The 25595-nt window shown below is 36.3% G+C and overlaps 1 protein-coding gene across 4 annotated transcripts in view; it reads right to left on the bottom strand.

The window, feature by feature from the left end:
• Positions 1-25595, bottom strand: part of CAAP1 (caspase activity and apoptosis inhibitor 1) — a gene marked incomplete at both ends in the record, with an annotated part of 48492 nt that overhangs the window by 9156 nt on the left and 13741 nt on the right. For 3 of the 4 annotated variants that reach the window (XM_079705932.1, XM_079705933.1, XM_079705934.1), the window contains one exon: positions 8216-8289. In XM_079705932.1, coding sequence (XP_079562058.1) covers positions 8216-8289 — 74 coding nt within the window. Of the gene's footprint in view, positions 1-8215; positions 8290-25595 lie in introns of those variants that run through there. The other variant, XM_079705935.1, reaches the window with a different exon arrangement.

Here is a 25595-nt window from a genome sequence, read left to right as displayed (position 1 = left end):
TGGATCAGGTAAGTAGATATTTTGGGGTCACACTGGGGTACAATAACAGGCTAACACATGAGAGATTCCTGACTACCCTTCCTCTAGTAATCTGAAAGTAAACAGGAAGAACATATTTTTAAACGTCATTCATCATTTCTCCTATCATTTGATTAAACAGGCTTCTAATATGAAAACATACAAAGGGTTAAAAATGAAGACAGAGTGGCGTATTTACAAGCACTGCTGTTTAAAATCAGGCAACTGTTCTCCAAAGATTTGTTGGAACTTATGAATTTAAAAGGGCATCACACTCAAATATTCTCTGCTAGTAACATCTCAGTGCTCGACAATCTGCCCATCCAAGGAAGGTGTTCTTAAACTCATCATCTACTTCACAATATGCCATGTTTCATGTGACATTGCTTTAAATATAAATATAAGCTTACAAAGAGATACTAAAGACTTGATTCTAATTTTAGATAATGTAAAAGTATCTTTTATATACTCATGCAGAAAGCAGCCAGTCATTATCAGTATGGCAAAAAAGTGGTAGTGTATTTCATAAAAAATAGAAATCCTACCCTAAAACTAAAAACACTTTCATTAAAGAAGTAGGAAAAATAATGAAAACTGTCAGTTTCACCCTAATTCTTTCCATAAAAGAAAATATGTGGAAGTAGTGAGAGTCTTTGGAAAAAATAACTACGTCACCTTAGAGTATATGGTACTGAAGGTGGAAAATGCAGTAAAAAGTGTCCTGTATGTTTTCAGAATGGTTGGAAAAAAGATAATCTCATGGAGAAGGACAGTTCAAGAGTGTAGGAAGATGCTCAAAAATAAAACTCTACCCAAACATTAATTACCCAAATGAGGAAATATCCAAAGAAATATAAGCTACAGAAGAATCTCTATGATGACCACATATTTTATAAAGGGCACATGATCAATGCTTAATATAAAAGACTGGTATGAATCTATCCAAGCAATATAAACAAAGCTAAAGGCTAAGGGAAACAAACCAAAACATGGCTCAGTTTTGTTAAGACCAGAAAGAAAAACAAGCTTATAAGCAACTCACTCTTTGGGGTAGGTGGTAGAATATTAATAGGTAAATATAACTAATATTCTATTTCATTTCTATCTTCTTTTTAAGAACCTGGTACATACTGGACAGGACAGAAGAGAAAGAAGGAATTCTTTTAGTCATCTATCCATCCACTTACTCATTCAAAAGAATATGAGTACCTAATATAGACAAGCAGTAAAGACTTAAAGAATCCTAAGACACAATCCTTTACATTAAGTACCTAAATTTAGGTACTCATAAATGCTTCTTGAATTGAAAACAATTATTAATTATTCGGCAGTGTTACAACAGAAGTAAATAAACAGGCAACTATGGACTTTAGTTAGTAATAATGTGTTAATATGCCTCATCAATTTTAACAAATTTACCACACTAATGCAAGATGATAATATGGGAAACTGGGAGAAGTGGTGGTAAGTGGGTATACAGGAGCTCTGTACTTTGCACTCAATTTTTTGTAAACCTAATTTAAAGCTGTTCAAAAAAATTACAAGTATTAGTTTTTAAAAATAAAAATAAAGCTTGTTAACTACAAGCTCCATATGTATCAACTATATGATGTGGCAACCAAAATGGCTGATTAAATCATAGGCTAGGTGTGAGGTGTATAAAAAGTTCAGGAATTGTTAACAAAATTGATTTCAAGCCTAGTATTTACTATCTTTCTTTTGGTAGCAGCGCTTCTATATAAGGAGGTACTTTTCCCAATGAACTGGATGAGAACATAGGGGCTGAAAAACACAGAGGATCCAAACATCTGAGGAAGGGTTGGAGTATGCAACCTCCAAAGTAGCTCCCGTAAGAGTGTGTCTAGGATCCTATGAAATGCATCACAAGATAGAATGTTTAAAATGAGTACAATTTAAAGAAACATGGAAATAAACATTTCTCTCAGAATACTGAAGCAAATTCATAATTTCATTCTTGATAAAAAACACACAGAGCATTATGCATTCAAAAACCTTATCAGTTTACTTTTTTTTTTAATCCAGAAAAGTCTCACATTCAAATGCAACAGAGGGGCCTTCAAAAGTTACAGGAACAGTATGGGCTAATTTGCCATACAAAATGTAATTTTTACCCTTTCATTCAACTACTACTCATAGAAAGAGACAAATTAAAAAGCAGGGAGGATCATGTTGGTGTCATTGCTGGTAATAACTTGTGAAAAAGCTCAAAGGAATGAGAAAAGAAATGTAAATTCTTATGCCACACCGATGGTAAAAAAATCTTTTTACTTCACCAATTGCTGAATTGGATAACATTTCCCCAGAACAAGTTTTTAAAAATCTTTTAAAGAAGTTAACTCGTGTTGAAAAGCTGCATTCTGTGAATACTTATTTGTTAGAGCCAGTCAAGGAGATAATCAAGGGCAAGGAGGAAAGGAATTAGACTCAAACTTTGAAAACAAATCAGTAGTACACATGCTTCTCTGCTTCCAACTCCAGAACAGACTTCTAACACTTTCTTTTCAGTTTCCCCTCAGCTCTCTAACACGCCTACCTGCAATTTTGGTTTTCAAAGGAAGAGGCAGCACAGAGCTCATCTGCCAATCCAAACTTCTTCATGTAAAACTTTTGGCCTACAAATGCTACTTAATTAACTGATGATCTTCATTCTCTCTTCCTTTACAGTGCAATAAAAGTCTCTGATGACATTTTTCTCATTATCTTTTAAATTTTTTATAACTTGTACTTATTCCTTCATGGTTGTAAAGTTCTTTTCAGCAATACTCAACCCCTTTGTAACTGCAAACTGATTTCTTCATTCTTTTTTATTCTAGTCCCTCTCCATACCTACCTTCCCTTCTCCTAGTGCAGTACTACCTCAGAACAACAACAGAAGCAATAAGAACAAAAATTGAGTTTTTCCATTTCTCTCTCACCTTAAGGACTCAAATAGTCTCACACAATTTTACATTTAATCTTTGCTAAATGATGGAAAATATCCCATATAAAATTGAATTTTTTTGAAGTAATAAATGAATACATTATGGCCACCATCAATCCTTTATAATAGTCTAAAAGAGTGGTCTCGCAACTTCATTATTTCCATAAACCTATCAGTGAAAACATTTTTAAGTACCTGTCCAACTACATATTTTTTTATTTACTTATAAATTAATACATAATTAATATGAACAAGTACATACATGTAACTGAAAATTTTAAAAGGGAGAGGTTTAAATATATAAGTTTATATATGTATTTATTTACTTTAGAAGCTCTAGTATTTTCATCTTTCATTCCCAGGGAGTGTGTATAATTACACTGTGCTAACCAGTGGTCTGAAAGGCTGAAAGAAGCCCAAAGAAAATACCTATCTAAACTTTCATCACATGGTTTAACCACTGAAAACAATTTTCCCCTATTAAAGTCTACGTTTCAAATTCTTGAAGCTCTCAACAAGGTAATTCTTAAAGCTGTCTATCATTCATTAACTGTTTTTTTAAATTAATTAATTTATTTATTTATTTATTTTTGGCTGCGTTGGGTCTTCATTGCGGTACGCAGGCTTTCTCTAGTTGTTGTAAGCAGGGGCTACTCTTTTTGCGGCGTGCAGGCTTCTTGTTGCAGTGGCTTCTCCTGTTGCAAAGCACTGGCTCTAGGCACGTGGGCTTTAGTAGTTGTGGCACACAGGCTCCAGTAGCTGTGGCTTGCAGGCTCTAGAGCACAGGCTCAGTAGTTGTGGCAGACAGGCTTAGTTGCTCTGCGGCATGTGGGATCTTCCGAGACCAGGGATCAAACCTGTGTGCCCTGCACTCTACGCCAGGATTCTTAACCACTGAGCCATCAGGGAAGTCCTATCATTCATTAACTCTTGAACTAGAAGGCCAAAATATAACTGCATGAGGCAACTACACTACTTTAAAAAAAAAAAAGTGACAAGATTTGAGTCTAACCACAGCAAAAGTCTGTGCATTTTGTGTGTGTGTTTGCACATCTTTCTCTAATAGAAAAGAGGAATAATTTTCACATGAGAAAGTTAATGTAAAAGATTCAGAGTAAAATGTAGTCAATGTCTTATTAATTTTAATCATTTTATACACCATGTGGTTACATTACTTACTTTTATAACTGTATTCAAATGAATGCATCTTAAGGAACCATCATACAGCTTAAAGACTAAAAAATCAAGCATCTTTTTCTCTAATAGAAAAATGTAGAGATAGAAAAAATTGTATATCTCATTCTTCTTCCATTAAACAATTTAATAAAACAGTTACTAAGAAGCACTCTTCACAAGTGCAGACACTGTTCTAGGCCCTGTTCTTTAGAAAATCTGATAGAAAGGAACTTCAAGATCCAGGCCAAAAATCCAAATATTTAAACATTGCGAGAATCTGCTCTACAACAGCACCACCAAGTGGCCATTTGTGCAACCTGTGTTCAAACACCTTCAGCAATAGGGATGTATCTCAGAAGGCAGCCCAATGCATTTTCTGATATATCTGATTATTTGAAATAAATAAATCGATCCAAACATGTTTAATGATAACCTTATCTACTGGCCCTGCTTTTATTCTCAAATTCTCAATACAGAACAAGCCTAATCAGTCTTCTATTTAACAGCCCTTCAAATATTTTAAAGGGACTACTATAAACCTCAACTCTTCTCGTCAACCTAAATACACAATTTTAACTTAGCTATTTAATCATGTATAGTAAAAAAAAGTTTCTCATAACAATTTCCAAGAAGGAATGCAAACATAAGAGTTTAATTCTTGAAGTTACAAAGGAGAATAATTTGCAAAATTACAGTTTACCCCAGTTGTAAACTTTAAAGCAAAAATTTAAATTGTTTTAATACTACTAAATGTCTTAAATTTATTTATTTATAGATAAATATATAGAAGAGAATTCATTAAGATTAGCAAAGATTTGTTTGATATTTTAAAAGTATTTTCTATGCATTAAATACCTTTGACAAACAACAGTTTCATTTTTTCTTAACTGTAGCACAAATGACTAATTTAGAAAATTTATATAAACCATTCTAATACAACTACCCTCCTGCTAAAAATGAATGACTTAGGACACTAATCCTAATCCTATTTTACTACAGGACCAATCAATCAACTAGTAGATTATATTTATATTTAAATAATGTTTGCAGAGTGAAGGTGAAAGTTCGTGTACAATCTGATACTCACCTTCAGCACAGCCAGTTTCATAAATAAATTTCCTATCGATAAGATAAATAATACCAGTACTAGAGAAAGAAATGCCAATTTCAATTTACCTAATTCATAGTCACTGTTTCTCAATATTGAGTATTTTAGAAGCTGAAAAAACTGAAAATATAATTTAAATAACTTTTCAATATCATATACCATTAATAGGGCATATAAGATTTATTTTATCCTGAAAGAACAAAGAGAAAATTCAATGCTGCTTTATATTTTGGTCTACTGAGCAAAGGGTTACTTTAGTACTAAGTGAGCTTCAATGAATTTTCTTAAATGGTCAAGCCATTCAATAAAATGACAACGCATTCACAAGGAGAATTATGCTCTGTTTTTATTGAGCTAATAACTGTGAGCAAAAATAGAAAGTTACAGATAATATTAAATCAATTTTGAAAGTTCTGCATATTAAAAACAGACAATATTAGTTCATTTAAAATAAAGGCAATAATCTTTACTGAGCCTGTCAGGATTTGTTTCCTGGGGTACCTCACCTTCTTGGTTAACTCCAAGCAAGTTAGTTACTATCTGGTTCAGATTTCAGCTATACTAATATTTGTCTGTAAAAAGTTCTATATAATTGAATCTTCTAAATAACTTACGTTTATCCCATTATGCAACAAAATTTAAAATTTTAACCATTTCATAGGCATTTTTCTAAAAGACTTCACTTATTTCCCTGCTTTCTAAAAAGAGTTGAAATTTAATTTAACCATTTTCTACAAATTTAGTTACAGTATGAACATGAACTGCACTGCACAATGGTAACTGCTGTGCTTGGATCTCCTGTTTCCTCTCCTCTGCTTGCTGTCACTTACTGTTGACAGTGTGTTCTTGATGTTTCTGATGCTGAGGTGAGAACCCAAGAGTGTCTATAAAGGCTCCTGAGCATAAAAAACTAGCCTTTGTGATATCTGGTTACTGAGTTATTTTTCTCTCCTTCTTCACCTCCATCGCTAATTTTCCAATGACTGAAGTTACCATAAAAAAAAAAAAAAAATCACAGCAAAATAGGCTGTTAGCACCAGGAAGGGGATTCTGAAGAGAGCTCCAGGTGCCTGAACACAGGAGCAGAAAAACCCCTTCCCTTGGAGGGCAGCACTGGCTAATTTGCACAATGAGGTCTCCATTCCTTTTTCCCTGGAAACTGGAATCAACCTGCCCATTCTAGACTTCTCTATCCTTTATATGGCATTCTTTTTTTAAATTTATTTTTCAGGATTTTTTAAACACCTTTATTGGAGTATAATTGCTTTACAATGTTGTGTTAGTTTCTGCTGCAAAACAAAGTGAATCAGCTGTACGTATACATATAAGGCATTCTTCTCTCCACAGATAATAGCACAGTCTCCACACCTCCTGCTCATTAAATGCAAAGAACAGAACAAAGGATAAACGATAGCAGTGCTGTCAAATTACACATGGGGCATAAGAGTTAAATGACCATGACTACATCATATGGAAACGATGTGTGCTTGGCATGTATTGATACACGACAAACAAATGTAAATAAAACTATGAATCTGAGTTTCTGTCTGTGGGGGTGCTAAGAAGGAGTAAGGGCACAAAGATGCAATTTTGTCTGGCACTGGAATTCTCAAAATCATCAGACATATTTATAAACACCAGAGTACATAAGTTAGAATTATAGAAAATCTAGATTTTGTTCTCACTACATATAAACTGAAGGAATCACAAAATTAATTAATCAACGTTTTTCCTTTTTCTTTTTTTTAAATACATTTTGTTTTTTTGTTTTTAATTTATTTATTTAATTTATTTATTTTTGAATGCATTGGGTCTTCGTTGCTGCATGCGGGCTTCCTCTTGTTGCAGCGAGTGGGGGCTACTCTTCATTGCGGTGTGCAGGCTTCTCATTATGGTGGCTTCTCTTGTTGCAGAGCACAGGCTCTAGGCACGTGGGCTTCAGTAGTTGTGGCACAAGAGCTCAGTAGTTGTGGCCTGCGGGCTCTAGAGAGCAGGCTCAGTAGTTGCGGTGCACGGGCTTAGTTGCTCTGCAGCATGTGGGATCTTCCGGGACCAGGGATCGAACCCGTGTCCCCTGCACTGGCAGGTGGATTCTTACCTACTGTGCCACCAGGGAAGTCCCTCCCTTTCTTAAGTAAACATGAGTAGTACAGGCCATGGCTTAAAAAAAGAAATTCTGCCTAAGTAAACTGATGACCTGTTTCTCTCTACCAAATAAGTTCTTATGATTCAAGTTTTAGAGAAACTATTCTTAGCCATCAAAGACTAGTTGCCTACAAAATAAAAAACATAACCCTCTTGGCTGCAACAGATTCTCACTGCTCTGAAGTAATTTTTATCAGGAAAATGGAAAAATGTGAGGTAATCTTTGACTAACTAATAAAAATTTATTTTTACATTCAGTTTTCCCTACTAGGCATAAGAAAAAAACAACAACAAAAAAAGACATCTAAAAGATTAGCTCTATTCCATCTGCCTAGCTTGAATAAATAACAACTGCCATTTTACTTCTGTTAGCTGGTAATGTCAAAAACTACTGATTTATAGAAAATAATATATGAAGAAGAAAGTAAACAAGGATAAAATATCTAGCAAAAAAAAAAAAGACAGAAAAAAGTTACTCTATAAAACTTTTTTCCCCATATACAACCCAAAGCTATCCAGTTAACATAGCTACAGTATCTTGGAGGTGAGAATATATAATAGATTACTGAATTAAAACTATTCAAAAATGACACCTTTCTGTTGGCATCTGTAACCATACAGCACTAAGACAGAACCACTCCAATGGCTAAAGGAGTCATGAAATAAAGGATGTATATCTTACTCTTGATCTTAGACTAAATAAACTATTTTGTTTCCCTATCTATAAAATGGGGGCAAACTGGAAGACTGTGAAAATTTATTATTGGTAAAATGCTTATAATTTTCAGGTAAAATGTTACAGAAAAAGTTAAGTATGTGATCCATACCTTGTTTTAATTCCAAACCTTCAGGTTGCTTGTTCTCTCTCAGGGATGAAGTAGAATCTATACAGATGTCTTGTCTGAGGAATGAAAATAAATAAAAACAATTTTTTAAACATTATTCAATGAAATAATATTTACTGCTGAGGTTCCTAGAATTAAGTTATACACTTGAGAAGAAACACTGAATTCTTCTCAGCCCCCAGGGTACCAATCAGTACATTCTGGAAACTCAGAAACATGTATACAAGTGTCAGAAGCAGCGGCTATAAACTACTACCAATTTAAGTAGTATACTTTGTAAAATCAAGCGACAAACCTGGAATGAATACCGAGGTTAATTTTCTCTCCCTTCCAGTACTCTGCAGGGTAGCTGATGGGAGAAATCATAACTCACAGAAGAATCTAGTAATTTTTCAAGTTCAACTGTTAAATTTAATGGGCACTCTGGCATTCAAATTATTTTATATTCATCTAATTTCATACCTCAAATGCTTTGGTGTCTACAGGATGTGGAAAATACATATCTTATTTGTAATATACATATGTAATCAAAGTAAACGGGTTATGTATAAGATCATGCCATAAAAAAAGTTCTTGATTCACTATTTCTGCAAAAGAGCTGTAAACTAAACTAATACTCTTTCTTAGAGAGCATTATACCATCATAATATTGATGTTACAAATACTTTACAGCAAAAGTCAAGACATTAATTATTGTAAATATTCAAAATAACTATTTTCTTTAAAATACATATCTATTACCTTCTGAGAATTTTTATACACACCCTAAGACTAACATACTAGAAATATCTAGGAAATTTTCGTATTCACAGAACTTTTTATATCCACTTAATAACAAATCCCTCAAATAACTAAAGGATAAAGACTTGTGATCATTTCTTTGAGAAGTTTACAATTTTCTTTACAGTCAATACATTTGGCACTTATAAGTTTGTTCTGTATTAAAACTTTACTAATGCAAGTACAAACTCAAATAGAAACTATGAAAACATTTAACTCGGTATTATGACATCTTAGAGATTTATAATTGAGATAGTTCCATTTTTTATCTTTCTTTCTGTCTAATGTCGCCTACTCAGATTTTATTCTTTCACCAGAATGACTAGCAGATCCCAAGGAAGATATCAACAACACACCCTGGTAATCTAGGGGCAGATTAAATGCCAATATACCACATTAAAAGCTTTGCAAAGGGGACTTCCCTGGTGGCACAGTGGTTAAGAATCTGCTTATCAATTCAGGGGACAAGGGTTCGATCCCTGGTCCAGGAAGATCCCACATGTCACGAAGCAACTAAGCCAGTGTGCCACAACTACTGAGCCTGCACTCTAGAGTCCACGAGCCACAACTACTGAAGCCTGCGTGCCTAGTGCCCATGGCAAGAGAAGCCACTGCAACGAAGAGTAGCCCCCGCTCGCCGCCACTAAAGCCCAAGCACAGCAACGACGACCCAACGCAGCCAAAAAAAAAAAGAAAGAAAAAAAAAAGCTTTGCAAAGAATAAAGTTAAAGTATGCCACCTCAAGCCTTAAGTCAAATTAGATTTTACCTACTGGGAACATTAATCTATTTTTAAGTATATTCCTTTACAGAAAATGTTTGTTTGCTCTTATACCTGAATGGCACTTATTTCTCTTCTAAACACATAGACCTAACTTTAAAAAAAAATGACCTGAACAAAAACATAATGTAACATCACCATTAAAAGGACCATGGGCATATGCAATACCTAATAAAGACACAAAATCACTCACGCAATAGTATAGCTGAGAATGTATAACCTATATCATGAGGAATCATCAGACAAACCGCAAGTGGAAATGAGTAATGTTCTATTAAAAAGAGGGAGGGGAGTTAAAGTCAATATTATAAAAGACAAAGAAAGGCTGTGGAAATATTCCAGGTTAAAGGAGGCTAAAGAGTCATGACAATTAAATGTTATAAGTGACTTGAGACTGCTCAACTGGAGGGGGAAAATATTATAAAGGATATTACTGAATCAAGTGACAAACAAAAATACTGATGGCAGATTGGATAAAAGTATCAATGTTAAATTTACTAAAGCTGAATTTACTGAAGTTAACAATATATTGTGGTTATATGAAAAAAAATCACTATTTTAGGAAGAGTACAATGTAGTATTTAGAGGTAAAGTGTCATGATGTATGTAACTTAGCCTCAAATGTTTCAGAAGAAAATATACAAGTATATAAAGAGAAGGTGTGCAAATGGGACTAAGTGTTAATAATAGGTAAATCCACGTAAAGGATATATGTATGTTTCTTGTACTATTCTTATTCCTGCAACATTTTAATAATCCTGAAATTATTTCCAAATAAAAAATTTAAATTAATAATAATGTAGGGAAATACATTATTTTATGCATTATTTGATTTTCTCTGTGAAAGCTCCTTGAATCCCCTTCAAATAAAACTGGACCCCTCTATAAAGACTATCTGCCGTCATAAACAAATTTTTTTACTGCCCAAAGTGAATGTTTATAATGTTCTGTTTTCTTTTAAGTTGGATTTGATCAGGCTGTTGAAGAAAGTCACCAAAAAAAACTTCAGACAGTAGAGGCAGTACACCACCTTGTGGCTGAAAAGTGAAAAGCTAGATGCTTTTACATCAGTATCATCTGAAGCTGAAAAAACGTTCCAGAAAATAGTTTGGAATTTTAATTTTTCCAAGACATAGATTTGCAACTAAAATTATCATACACATTCAGAGTTCTGTAATGCAATTTAAAGATTTTCACTAAAGAGCATAAAAAGCAAGATGGAAACAAAAAAGGAAATGTCTTAAAGTGTAAGAAAATTATGTCTCCCCCAACATAATAAAACATACTAAGTGTCAGAGTTAGGAAAACTAAAGGAATTCCAATTTATATTTAAATGACATTTAAATATTTCTATCAAACGCTTTAAAACCATATAAGAATTTTATAACAACTGGACAGAGAAGAGGTGAAGAGAAAAAAGGGGGGAGGGAAGGAACACACTAAAAAATCTGGCTTGGGTTAAGAATCTTGCGATGCTTTTTGTAGTCTTTTCCATTAAGAAAAATAAAAGCCAGTTTTTATTTCCCCAATTCTCTTCTCCCATTTGCAATGCTCCTTAAAGCACCTTAATTTACAATCTTGGCCTTGAATTATAAAAGAGCCCTATATCTATCCTTGGGATTTAAGTTCTCAAACCAACATCAGTCCAACTTTCTTTCTTTTACTCCAAATATGGTTCTACGCTTGATGCTTTCTTATAACTCCAATGAATTTGTTTTTTAAAATCAGAGTAATACACTGGGGAGATCTGTAGGACTTAATCAAGAACAACCACACATGTGAATTACTAAGGTTTAAAATATATTGCTAAACAGAAAAAAAAAATCAATTTCTTGTCCAAAAGAAAAATACTGGGAAGAGACCTCAACAGAAGGATAAAGAGAGAACCAAACCAGAAGGATTCCTCCCATTTTGGAAAAAGTCAGCTAACAAAGAATCAGGCAAACTGGCCTAACGACAGATATAACCCTTGGTTCTCTCCACTGTCCTGGGAGTAAAACTAGAGGCTGAATGATGCCAGCTTATCATGTTATGAGCTTTCTACTATTAAAAATAAGAGACAGGCAAAGAAACTAGAGGAGCCAAAACAATTTTGAAAAAGAATAACCAAGTTTAAGGATGCACACTATCACATTTCAAGAGTAAAAAGCTACAGTAACCAAGATAGTAATGGTATTAGAGAAAGGATAAACATCTGGATTAATAAAACAGAATAGAGTACAGAAACAGATCTAACACATATATGGTCAATAGTTTAAAACAACAACATAAATGTGTATCACAGTTCTGTAGGTCAGAAGTCTGGGAGGGGTCTCACTGGACTAAAATCAAGGTGTCCACAGGCTGCGCTCTTTTCTGGAGACTCTAGGGGAGAATTCATTTCCTGCTCATTTGAATTGTTGGCATAAATTTGTTCCCTGAGACGGTAGGGCCAAAATCCCTGTTGCCTTGCTGCTTACCCAGCTTCCAGTCAAGGTCTTCTCATGTCACATCTCTCTGACCTACTCTTCTTCTGTCTTCCTCTTCCACTTTTAATAACTCAGTGTGATGAGACTGGGATAACCTGGATAATCCAGGATAATCTCCCCATCTCAAAGTCCTTAACCAAATCTGCAAAGTCCCTCTTCTCAATATATAAAGTAACTCATTCTTAAGTCCTGGAGATTAGAGAGTCATTCTTCTGCCTACTATATTAGCTGAACTGAAGAATGGATAAACAAACTGTGGTTCACCCACGCAATGGAATACCAACTACTCAGCAAGGAAAAGGAAGGAACTACTTACATACACAGCAACATAAGTGAATCTCAAATGCATTATGCTAAGTGAAAGAAGCCTATAGACTGTATTTATCTATATGACATTCTGGAAAAAGAAAAAGTGTGAGGACATAAATCAGGTTGTCAAGGGTTGGACATAGGAGAAAGACTGGACTACAAAGATCCATGGGGGAAATTCTGGGTATGATGGAACGGGTTTATATTGTGGCTGTGATGGTAGATAAATTTGTCCAAACCCGCATAACTATATAGTAAAACAAACAACAAAAAAACCCTAAATTACACTTTTATCTAAATTACATTTTTAATATTTTTGTATCTAAATTACACTTTTAATATTTTTTAAGTTGGGGTACCACGAAGTCTTAGAACAAGGTCAGAAAAATGAAATCACCTAGTGCTCAAATGTAACCCTCAAACACTATGGAATGGAGCAAAACAATCTTTCTCAAAGGGCCTTTCCAAACAGCAAATAAATTCACATCTCTAGTGTTTCCCTAAGCAAGCTCATTCCTCACGATAGCAAAATTTAACCCTTGTTTCCATTTCCTTTCCCCAAATAACATAATTCCAAAAATCAGTTACCATACTCCAGTTTCTCTGATCCATGATTCTCTAAGAATTCATTCTATAAACTGCCCCCCACAACTCCAAGTTTTTGTAAATAAGTGAATTCTCTAAATGGGGGCTCTAATCTATATAAAAGTGACTAAAGGGAATCACAGAGGTTCTCCTCTTTGTTCTATCCCTATATTCCTGCTTTCAAGCCTTTTCCAGTTTTAAAAATTGTATGAGATCACTTTATAAGTGCTTTATTTAAAGGTGCACAAGTAGGATGTGCAAATATCCTACTACTTTGAATGTGGAGTCCTATCTAAGCATAAAGTCGCAATACTGTCAATGATTAGTAGTACTTTCTATGAAGGTTTTCTGAAAAACGTATTCTGTTATTTCTGATAAACTTATTATACAGAATAGTCTAAGTATTACAGCTAATTTAGAAGGACACAAGAACATAAGTGGGGTATAGATAACCAATTTATTACCCTTTATCAGCCAAAAAGCACACAGTCAAGTCCTTTATAATACATATACTATGTCTAAAAGAATTTAGCATACAGAGTAATGGCAGTTTAATAAATTGATCTCATCTGTGAAAAAAAATCCTTTTATGCTTTAAAATATGTATACAATAGTTTTCTCTTAACTTAAACTATGTTTGTAATAAATGAAAAAGACACTTGTAAGCAATAAATTGTTTTTAAAAAGCAATAACAGTAAAGAATAATAATTAAAAAATCAAATGAATTCTTTTGCTTTCTTTAGGCTTTCATAAAAGGAATTTGGGGAAGGGAATCCCCAATATTCATCAATGTAAAGTGGAATTTTAAGAACAGTGATTGTGTGACTCAAAGTAAAAACTCAGTGATTCAAAGTAAAAATTCTAAAGCAAATACAGCAACATTTTTTTCAATGCATTTCAACAAGTACTATTCTAAGCACTTTACAATCTTTTCCCATTTAATCATCATCACAATCCTATGAGTGGGTACTGATATTACCCCTATTCTCCAAACAAGGAAATTCAGGCCCAGAGAGGTAAACTAACTTGCCAAAGGTCAGAGAGATAGTAAGCTGTGGAGTTCTGCTGCTAAAAATGCAGGCAGTTTAACTCTAGAACCTTCATTCTTTACATTTATGCAGACTTTCTCCTACTTAAAGAAGTAGTTCTCCAAGTGGTAGTATTAGAAATTATACGTAGCCATCATCTACATCTCAAAGTATCAGGTCAGTTTTCATTCAAAATTTGACCCCAAGACCTCATAAGAAAATACTTCTTTCTATTGGAAAAACTAAGATATGCTATTAAATCGTCAAGACAGAATTATTATTTTACATTGGAAAATTTCAATGAAAAGACAGACATGAGCAAATACAACTGGTAACCAAAATAAATTCCAAATGAATCAAAGATTTAAACATTTAAAAAAACCGTAAAGTATTAAAAGAAAGTATGAAAAATACTTTTTATAATTTCAGAATAGAGAACTTTTGTAAATATAAAACCCAGAAACCATAAGATTGATAAAATCAGACTACATAAACATGAAATATTTATGCATGTGCAAAAAAACAATAAAAGCCATAAACAAAGTAAAAAAAAAAAAAAAAAGAAAAAAGAAAAAAATTGCAACCCACATCACAAACAACGGATTAAAAAGACCAGAGGGGACTTCCCTGGTGGCGCAGTGGTTAAGAATCCTCCTGCCAATGCAGGGGACATGGGTTCAATCCCTGGTCCAGGAAGATCCCACATGCGGTGGAGCAACTAAGCCCATGTGCCACAACTACTGAGCCTGCACTCTAGAGCCCGCACTCTAGAGCCCGCAAGCCACAACTACTGAGGCCGCATACCGCAACTACTGAGACTGCATGCTGCAACTACTGAAACCTGTGTGCCTAGAGCCCATGCTCTGCAACAACAGAAGCCACAGCAAAGAGAAGCCTGTGCACTGCAGTGAAGAGTAGACCCCGCTCGCCGCAACTAGAGAAAGCCCGTGCACCCCAACAAAGACCCAGTGCACCCAAAACAAATAATAATAATAATAAAATAAATTAATTTAAAAAAAAAAGACCAAAGCCCTCTACCTACATACACACACAAGGTAAACAAAAACGACAAAGTTCACAGAAAAAGGAAATTCAAATAGCTTTGTAATATATGGAAAGACAGTCAATTTCACTCAGAGAATATAAATTAAAATTCTAATGAGATATCCTTTTATACCTATCAGATGAACAAAGATCAAAATGTTAGATAACATTATATTAGCTAAAGTATATGAAAACATGTATTCCACATTTTGGGGGAGGGGTATATATTGGTTTAAACTCTGAAAGTCAATTAGGCAGTATCCATTAAAATTTTAAATGCCCAAACATCTGATCCAACAATTAACTTATAGGGCTTTATATAATCACAGAAGAACAAGATTACTTACATATAGAGGTACTCATATCATATGCAGTAACAGAAGACAGTAAACACTTAAATGTCCAGACTTTTGCTACATTCAACAATGGAATAGTATACAGGTGTGTGTGTGTGTGTGTGTGTGTGTGTGTGTGTGTGTGTGTGTGTGTGTGTATGAAGCCTTATATGCACTAGGTAGAACAAAATCCAAAAAAGTCATACTATTAAATGGAAACAATTAAACAAAAAAAGGTATGGAACAGTTTGCACAGTATGCTACCATTTGTGTGACAAGAAAAACTATACATACACTTATACATTTGTAAATGTATACAATTTCTCTGGGAGGATACACAAGAAACTGGTTTACTGTGGTTGCCTACAGGAAGGGATTCAGAATGGGGAACAGAAAAAATAGTGAGACTTATTTTCACTATATACTTTTTTTTTTTTTTTTGCGGTACGCGGGCCTCTCACTGTTGTGGCCTCTCCCGTTGCAGAGCACAGGCTCCGGACGCACAGGCTCAGCGGCCATGGCTCACGGGCCTAGCCGCTCCACGGCATGTGGGATCTTCCCGGACCGGGGCACGAACCCGTGTCCCCTGCATCGGCAGGCGGACTCTCAACCACTGCGCCACCAGGGAAGCCCCACTATATACTTTTTAAAATGTTATACTATGTGCATACATTTACCATTCAAATAAATAAGCTGTTAAATAACACACACAAGATATATGGCTATGTGGGAAAATGTCCTTATTTACTGAAAATTCAAACATAAATATGTAGAATCAACTTACAGTACTTCAAGAAAATAGATAAAATAAATATGGAAAACTGTAATAATTGTTAGACCTAGGCAATAGTTATCTGGGGGTTTCATTATACTGTTCTCTCTACTTTTCTATACACTTGACACTTTTCGTAATAAAAAAAATAAACACAAGAACAACCTAACACAGTGAACTCCCTTTTGTCTAATTCGGACAAGATGGTATCACTTAACTGAAAATAAGAAATATTTTATTAACACAGGGAAACACTTTTAAAATTTACATATAGAAGGAGCTTCAAGATGGCGGAAGAGTAAGACGCGGAGATCACCTTCCTCCCCACAAATACATCAGAAATACATCTACACGTGGAACAACTCCTACAGAACACAGAACACCTACTGAACGCTGGCACAAAACCTCAGACATCCCAAAAGGCAAGAAACTCCCCACGTACCTGGGTAGGGCAAAAGAAAAAAGAAAAAACAAGAGACAATAGAATCGGGACGGGACCTGCACCAGTGGGAGGGAGCTGTGAAGGAGAAAAGGTTTCCACACACTACAAGGCCCTTCAATGGCGGAGACTGCGGGTGGCGGAGGGGGGAAGTTTCCGAGCCACGGAGGAGAGCACAGCAACAGGGGTGCGGAGGGCAAAGCGGAGAGATTCCCGTACAGAGGATGGGTGCCGACCAGCACTCACCAGCCCGAGAGGCTTGTCTGCTCACCCCCCGGGGCGGGCGGGGGCGGAAGCTGAGGCTCGGGCTTCGGAGGTCGGATCCCTGGAAGAGGACTGGGGTTGGGTGTGTGAACACAGCCTGAAGGGGGCCAATGCGCCACAGCTAGCTGGGAGGGAGTCCGGGAAAAGTCCAGAGCTGCAGAAGAGGCAAGAGACTTTTTCTGGCCTCTTTGTTTCCTGGTGCGCAAGGAGAGGGGATTAAGAGCGCTGCTTAAAGGAGCTCCAGAGACGGGTGTGAGCCACGGCTATCAGTGCGGACCCCAGAGACAGGCATGGGACACTAAGACTGCTGCTGCTGCCATGAAGAAGCCTGTGTGCAAGCACAAGTCACTCTCCACACCTCCCTTCCGGGGAGCCTGTGCAGCCCGCCACTGTCAGGATCCCGTGATCCAGGGACAACTTCCCCGGGAGAACACACGGTGCGCCTCAGGCTGGTGCAACGTCACGCCAGCCTCTGCCGCCGTAGGCTCGCCCCGCATCAGTACCCCTCCCTCCCCCCGGTCGGAGTGAACCAGAGCTGCCGAATCAGCTGCTCCTTTAACCCCGTCCTGTGTAAGCAAAGAATAGACGCCCACAGGCGACCTACACGCAGAAGCAGGTCCAAATCCAAAGCTGAACCCCAGGAGGTGTGCAAACAAAGAAGGGAAAGGGAAATTTCTTCCAGCAGCCTCGGAAGCAGAGGATTAAATCTCCACAATCAACTTGATGTACCCTGCATCTGTGGAATACCTGAATAGACAACAAATCATCCCAAATTGAGGAGGTGGACTTTGGGAGCAAAGATATAACATTTTTTCCCCCTTTTTCTACTTTTGTGAGTGTGTATGCTTCTGTGTGTGATTTTGTCTGTATAGCTTTGCTTTTACCATTTGTCCTAGGGTTCTGTCTGTTTTTTGAGTGTGTTTGCTTTTTTTAACTTTTTACAGCTTTTTTCTTAATAATTATTTTTTATTTTAATAACTTTATTTTATCTTCTTTCTACTTTTTCTCCCTTTTATTCTGAGCCGTGTGGATGAAAGGCTCTTGGTGCTCCAGCCAGGTGTCAGGGCTGTGCCTCTGAGGTGGGAGACCCAAGTTCAGGACACTTGTCCACAAGAGACCTCCCAGCCACACGTAATATCAAACGGTGAAAATCTCCCAGAGATCTCCATCTCCACGCCAAGACCCAGCTTCACTCAACGACCAGCAAGCTACAGTGTTGGACACACTATGCCAAACAACTAGCAAGACAGGAACACAACCCCATCCATTAGCAGAGAGGTTGCCTAAAATCATAAGGTCACAGACACCCCAAAACACACCACCAGACGTGGACCTGCCCACCAGAAAGACAAGATCCAGCCTCATCAACCAGGACACAGGCACTAGTCTCCTCCACCAGGAAGCCTACACAACCCACTGAACCAACCTTAGCCACCGGGGACAGACACCAAAAGCAATGGGAACTACAAACCTGCAGCCTGCAAAAAGGAGACCCCAAACACAGTAACTTAAGCAAAATGAAAAGACAGAAAAACACACAGCAGATGAAGGAGCAAGGTAAAAACCCACCAGACCTAACAAATGAAGAGGAAATAGGCAGTATACCTGAAAAAGAATCGAGAATAATGATAGTAAAGATGATCCAAAATTTTGGATATAGAATAGAGAAAATACAAGAAAAGTTTAACAAGGACCTAGAAGAACTAAAGAGCAAACAAACAATGATGACCAACACAATAAATGAAATTAAAAATTCTCTAGAAGGGATCTATAGCAGAATAACTGAGGCAGAAAAACGGATACGTGACCTGGAAGATAAAACAGTGGAAATAACTAGTGCAGAGCAGAATAAAGAAAAAAGAATAAAAAGAATTGAGCACAGTCTCACAGACCTCTGGGACAATATTAAATGCACCAACATGCGACTTATACGGGTCCCAGTAGAAGAAGAGAAAAAGAAAGGGACTGAGAAAATATTTGAAGAAATTATAGTTGAAAACTTCCCTAATATGGGAAAGGAAGTACTTACTCAAGGCCAGGAAGCACTGAGAGTCCCATACAGGATAAATCCAAGGAGAAACACGGCAAGACACATATTAATCAAACTATCAAAAATTAAATACAAAGAAAAATATTAAAAGCAGCAAGGGAAAAGCAACAAATAACACACAAGGGATTCCCCATAAGGTTAACAGCTGATCTTTCAGCAGAAACTCTGCAAGCCAGAAGGGAGTGGCAGGACATATTTAAAGTGATGAAAGGGAAAAACCTACAACCAAGATTACTCTACCCAGCAAGGATCTCATTCAGATTTGATGGAGAAATTAAAATCTTTACAGACAAGCAACAGCTAAGAGAATTCAGCACCACCAAACCACCTTGAAAACAAATGCTAAAGGACCCTCTCTACGCAGGAAACACAAGAGAAGGAAAAGGCCTACAATAACAAACCAAAAACAATTAAGAAAATGGTCATAGGAACATACATATCGATAATTACCTTAAATGTAAATGGATTAAATGCTCCAACCAAAAGACACAGACTGACTGAATGGATACAAAAATAAGACCAGTATATATGCTGTCTACAAGAGACCCACTTCAGACCTAGGGACACACACAGACTGAAAGTGAGGGGATGGAAAAAGATATTTCATGAAAATGGAAATCAAAAGAAAGCTGGAGTAGCAATTCTCACATCAGACAAAATAGACTTTAAAATAAAGACTACTACAAGAGACAAAGAAGGACACTACAAAATGATCAAGGAATCGATCCAAGAAGAAGATACAACAATTATAAATATTTATGCACCAAACATAGGAGCACCTCAATACATAAGGCAAATACTAACAGCCATAAAAGGGGAAATCGACAGTAACACAATCATAGTAGGGGACTTTAACACCCCACTTTCACCAATGGACAGATCATCCAAAATGAAAATAAATAAGGAATCACAAGCTTTAAATGATACATTAAACAAGATGGACTTAATTGATATTTATAGGACATGCCATCCAAAAACAACAGAATACACATTCTTCTCAAGTGCTCATGGAACATTCTCCAGGATAGACCATATCTTGGGTCACAAATCAAGGCTTTGTAAAATTAAGAAAATTGAAATCATATCAAGTATTTTTTCCGACCACAATGTTATGAGACTAGATATCAATTACAGGAAAAGATCTGTAAAAAATACAAACACATAAGGTCTAAACAATACACTACTTAATAACCAAGAGATCACTGATGAAATCAAAGAGGAAATAAAAAATATCTAGAAACAAATGACAATGAAAACACGACGACACAAAACGTATGGGATGCAGCAAAAGCAGTTTTAAGAGGGAAGTTTACAGCAATACAATACTACCTTAAGAAACAAGAAACATCTCAAATAAACAACCTAACCTTACACCTAAAGCAATTAGAGAAAGAAGAACAAAAAACCCCCAAAGTTAGCAGAAGGAAAGAAATCATAAAGATCAGGTCAGAAATAAACGAAAAAGAAATGAAGGAAATGATAGCAAAGATCAGTAAAACTAAAAGCTGGTTTTTTGAGGAGATAAACAAAATTGACAAACCATTAGGCAGACTCATCAAGAAAAAATGGGAGAAGACTCAAATCAATAGACTTAGAAATGAAAAAGTAGAAGTAACAACTTACACTGCAGAAATACAAAAGATCATGAGAGATTACTACAAGCAACTCTATGCCAATAAAATGGACAACCTGGAAGAAATGGACAAATTCTTAGAAATGCACAACCTACTGAGACTGAACCAGGAAGAAACAGAAAATACGAACAGACCAATCACAAGCACTGAAATTCAAAGTGTGATTAAAAATCTACCAACAAACAAAGGCCCAGGACCAGATGGCTTCACAGGCGAATTCTATCAAACATTTAGAGAAGAGCTAACACCTATCCTTCTCAAACTCCTCCAATATATAGCAGGGGGAGGAGCACTCCCAAACTCATTCTACGAGGCCACCATCACTCTGATAACAAAACCAGAGAAAGATGTCACAAAGAAAGAAAACTACAGGCCAATATCACTGATGAACATAGATGCAAAAATCCTCAACAAAATACTAGCAAACAGAATCCAACAGCACATTAAAAGGATCATACACCATGATCAAGTGGGCTTTATCCCATGAATGCAAGGATTCTTCAATATATGCAAATCAATCAATGTGATACACCATATTAACAAATTGAAGGAGAAAAACCACATGATCTTCTCAACAGATGCAGAGAAAGCTTTTGACAAAATTCAACACCCATTTATGATAAAAACCTTCCAGAAAGTAGGCATGGAGGGAACTTTCCTCAACATAATAAAGGCCATATATGACAAACCCACAGCCAACATTGTCCTGAATGGTGAAAAACTGAAACCATTTCCACTAAGATCAGGAACAAGACGAGGTTCCCTCTCTATTTTTTTTTTTTTTTTTTTTTGTGGTACGCGGGCCTCTCACTGCCGTGGCCTCCCTTGTTGCAGAGCGCAGGCTCCGGACACGTAGACTCAGCGGCCATGGCTCACGGGCCTAGCCACTCTGCGGCATGTGGGATCTTCCCGGACCGGGGCACGAACCCATGTCCCCTGCATCGGCAGGCGGACTCTCGACCACTGTGCCACCAGGGAAGCCCTCACCACTATTATTCAACATAGTTTTGGAAGTTTTAGCCACAGCAATCAGAGAAGAAAAAGAAATAAAAGGAACCCAAATCGTAAAAGAAGAAGTAAAACTGTCACTGTTTGCAGGTGACATGATACTATATAGAGAGAATCCTAAAGATGCGCCCAGAAAACTATTAGAGCTAATCAATGAATTTGGCAAAGTTGCAGGATACAAAATTAATGCACAGAAATCTCTAGCATTCCTATACACTAATGATGAAAAATCTGAAAGCGAAATTAAGAAAAAACTCCCATTTACCACTGCAACAAAAAGAATAAAATATCTAGGAATAAACCTACCTAAGGAGTCAAAAGACCTGTATGCAGAAGATTATAAGACACTGATGAAAGAAATTAAAGATGATACAAATAGATGGAGAGATATACCATGTTGTTGGATTGGAAGAATCAACATTGTGAAAATGACCCTACTACCCAAAGCAATCTACAGATTCAATGCAATCCCTATCCAACTACCACTGGCATTTTTTACAGAACTAGAATAAAAAATTTCACAATTCGTATGGAAACACAATAGACCTCGAATAGCCAAAGCAATCTTGAGAAAGAAAAACGGAGCTGGAGGAATCAGGCTCCCTGACTTCAGACTATTCTACAAAGCTACAGTAATCAAGACAGTATGGTACTGGCACAAAAACAGAAATATAGATCAATGGAACAGGATAGAAAGCCCAGAGATAAACCCACGCACATACGGTCACCTTATGTTTGATAAAGGAGGCAAGAATATACAGTGGAGAAAAGAAAGCCTCTTCAGTAAGTGGTGCTGGGAAAACTGGACAGCTACATGTAAAAGTATGAATTAGAACACTCCCTAACACAAAAATAAACTCAAAATGGATTAAAGACCTAAATGTAAGGCCAGACACTATCAAAGTCCTAGAGGAAAACATAGACAGAACACTCTATGACATAAATCACAGCAAGATCCTTTTGGACCCACCTCCTAGAGAAATGGAAATTAAAACAAAAATAAATAAATGGGACCTAATGAAACTTCAAAGCTTTTGCACAGCAAAGGAAACCGTAAACAAGACGAAAAGACAACCCTCAAAATGGGAGAAAATATTTGCAAATGAAGTACCTGACAAGGATTAATCTCCAAAATTTACAAGCAGCTCATGCAGCTCAATATCAAAAAAACAAACAACCCAATCCAAAAATGGCCAGAAGACCTAAATAGACATTTCTCCAAAGAAGATAACAGATTGCCAACAAACACATGAAAGAATGCTCAACATCATTAATCATTAGAGAAATGCAAATCAAAACTACAATGAGATATCATCTCACACCGGTCAGAAAGGCCATCATCAAAAAATCTGCAAACAATAAGTGCTCGAGAGGGTGTGGAGAAAAGAGAACCCTCTTGCACTGTTGGTGGGAATGTAAATTGATACAGCCACTATGGAGAACAGTATGGAGGTTCCGTAAAAAACTACAAATAGAACTTCTATACGACCCAGCAATCCCACTACTGGGCATATACCCTGAGAAAACCCTAATTCAAAAAGAGTCATGTACCTAAATGTTCACTGCAGCTCTATTTACAATAGCCAGGACATGGAAGCAACCTAAGTGTCATCAACAGATGAATGGATAAAGAAGATGTGGCGCATATATACACTGGAATATTACTCAGCCATAAAAAGAAACGAAATTGAGTTATTTGTAATGAGGTGGATGGACCTAGAGTCTGTCATGCAAAGTGAAGTAAGTCAGAAAGAAAAAAACAAATACCATATGCTAACACATATATAAGGAATCTCATGGGAAAAAAATGGTCATGAAGAACCTAGGGGCAAGATGGGAATAAAGACACAGACCTACTACAGAATGGACTTGAGGATATGGGGAGGGGGAATGGTAAGCTGTGACAGTGAGAGAGTGGCATGGACATATATACACTGCCAAATGTAAAATAGATAGCTAGTGGGAAGCAGTCGCATAGCACAGGGAGATTAGCTCAGGGAGATTAGCTTGGTGCTTTGTGACCATCTAGAAGGGTGGGATAGGGAGGGTGGGAGGGAGGGAGTCGCAAGAGGGAAGAGATATGGTGATATATGTATATGTATAACTGATTCAGTTTGTTATAAAGCAGAAACTAACACACCATTGTAAAGCAATTATACTCCAATAAAGATGTTAAAAAAGAAAAAAGTTACATATATAATTTAAGCTTTTTAGGTTAACATAAAACAGAAATGTATCTCCATTCATCAGTCTTTGGATATGAAGCCTTATCTTTGATATGAACCCATGGAAAAGAGTTCAGGCTCATCCTACTCATATAAGCCATTGACTGCATCTCTACTTTTGGCTTATTAAAGCACAAAAATGTGAGTGCAGAAAAAAATAACCCTTTTTATTTATACAGTGCTGCCCAAACTTTTACCATTGTTATCCCACAGCTAAAATCAACTGCAGTTTGAGTTTTTCCAAAGCATTCAGTGTGATCAAATAATCTTTTTATACTGATATTTCACCTGTTTTTGCATATAACTATATTGTAATACTACAGTAACTGCACTGGAAACAAATACAAGTGACTCTTGGTAAGCAAAAACTTCAAATGGTGGGAGAAGTGCACCAGCGAATTAAAGAATAATCATTAACAACCAGTTTAGTGCACTTAACATCAGTGAATTTATTTTTCAAGTGAAATGGAAAAGACAGTTAATACAAAGAATCAGATAAGTGATTAAGAAAATCTTAAATTTTTTAAAAAAAGTGAAACGGGAAGAGCAGAGAAAAGGAAAACTACCTGCTTACATCTAATCTAGTGCTTGAGCAGCAAGATGAGGCATTAAAACGACTGATGGGAAAACAACAACAGATACAGTTTAAAAATCAGCTTTCTGTAACACAAAGAAAGATTTTGTGTGTGTGTAGACAGTTACAAAACCAGAAAATCCTTCCCAAGACCCTCAAAATTCCCCAATGGAAAACACAGTTGCAATTCAAATGAAGAGCCTATCTAAGACCTCTGAGAAGCTCAGGCCCTCCCATTCCAAGGAATGTTCTAAAGACTCTAGAGAGGAGCCTATCTGCTAAATATTTAAAAAGAACTGGGTCAAGATCTGCTTCAAAGTTATCAAGTTGAAAGGAGGGGTTAAAATAATATGGGAAGAAACATAGTGGGTGATAGGTATTCAAGGGTTCATCGTACACTGAAATTTTTCATAATAGAGTTAAAACAAACAAATAACTGTTACAAAACCACCTCATACATTCCAGAGTGGGTTATGTGAGTTAGATGAATCACAGGTCAATTTGTGAAGGTATTATTCCTAATAAGCCCGGGTCTAGGGTCTACCTGAGGCCTATTTTTGTATCTATTGATAAAAATGCTTACTTAATTATGTACTGTAGATTTATGCTGCCCATTAATTCAATGCTCTGGAGCACTGTAAATTTTACTCAAATGCTTTATTCCTTTGAAGCTTAATAATAGCAGTTTATGATGGATTCTTTTATTCCCAACAAGTTTAGTTTTATTGACACTTACTGAGAGTTCAGCATTTGGCTGAGTACTATTGCCCCTTTGAAAGTTACTTATACATACATGATCCAAGGAGTGCGTTGCTTGAATTGGAACAAATCAGACTCAGTACTCTGATGCCAACTGAGCTGAACCCACAAGACAGCTATAACTCATCAAAAAGGACATGAATGCTTCTCCCTTACTAAAAACAAAAGAAAAACTAACGCTTTTTATTCAACTAACAAACGGCATCAGAGTTCTGCCACATATCACTATTAGGGTTGTTGTTCAAATTATATGTATTACCTAAGAGCTCTAAGGCCTATTCAGGAGTATCTTACTTTTTCAGAAAGT

The sequence above is a fragment of the Hyperoodon ampullatus genome (genome assembly GCF_949752795.1).
Source record: "Hyperoodon ampullatus genome assembly, chromosome: 6".
NCBI classification, from domain to species: domain Eukaryota; kingdom Metazoa; phylum Chordata; class Mammalia; order Artiodactyla; family Ziphiidae; genus Hyperoodon; species Hyperoodon ampullatus.
The sequence above is the reverse complement of the archived record's forward strand: the minus strand, read 5'-3'. Positions and strand labels throughout refer to the sequence as shown.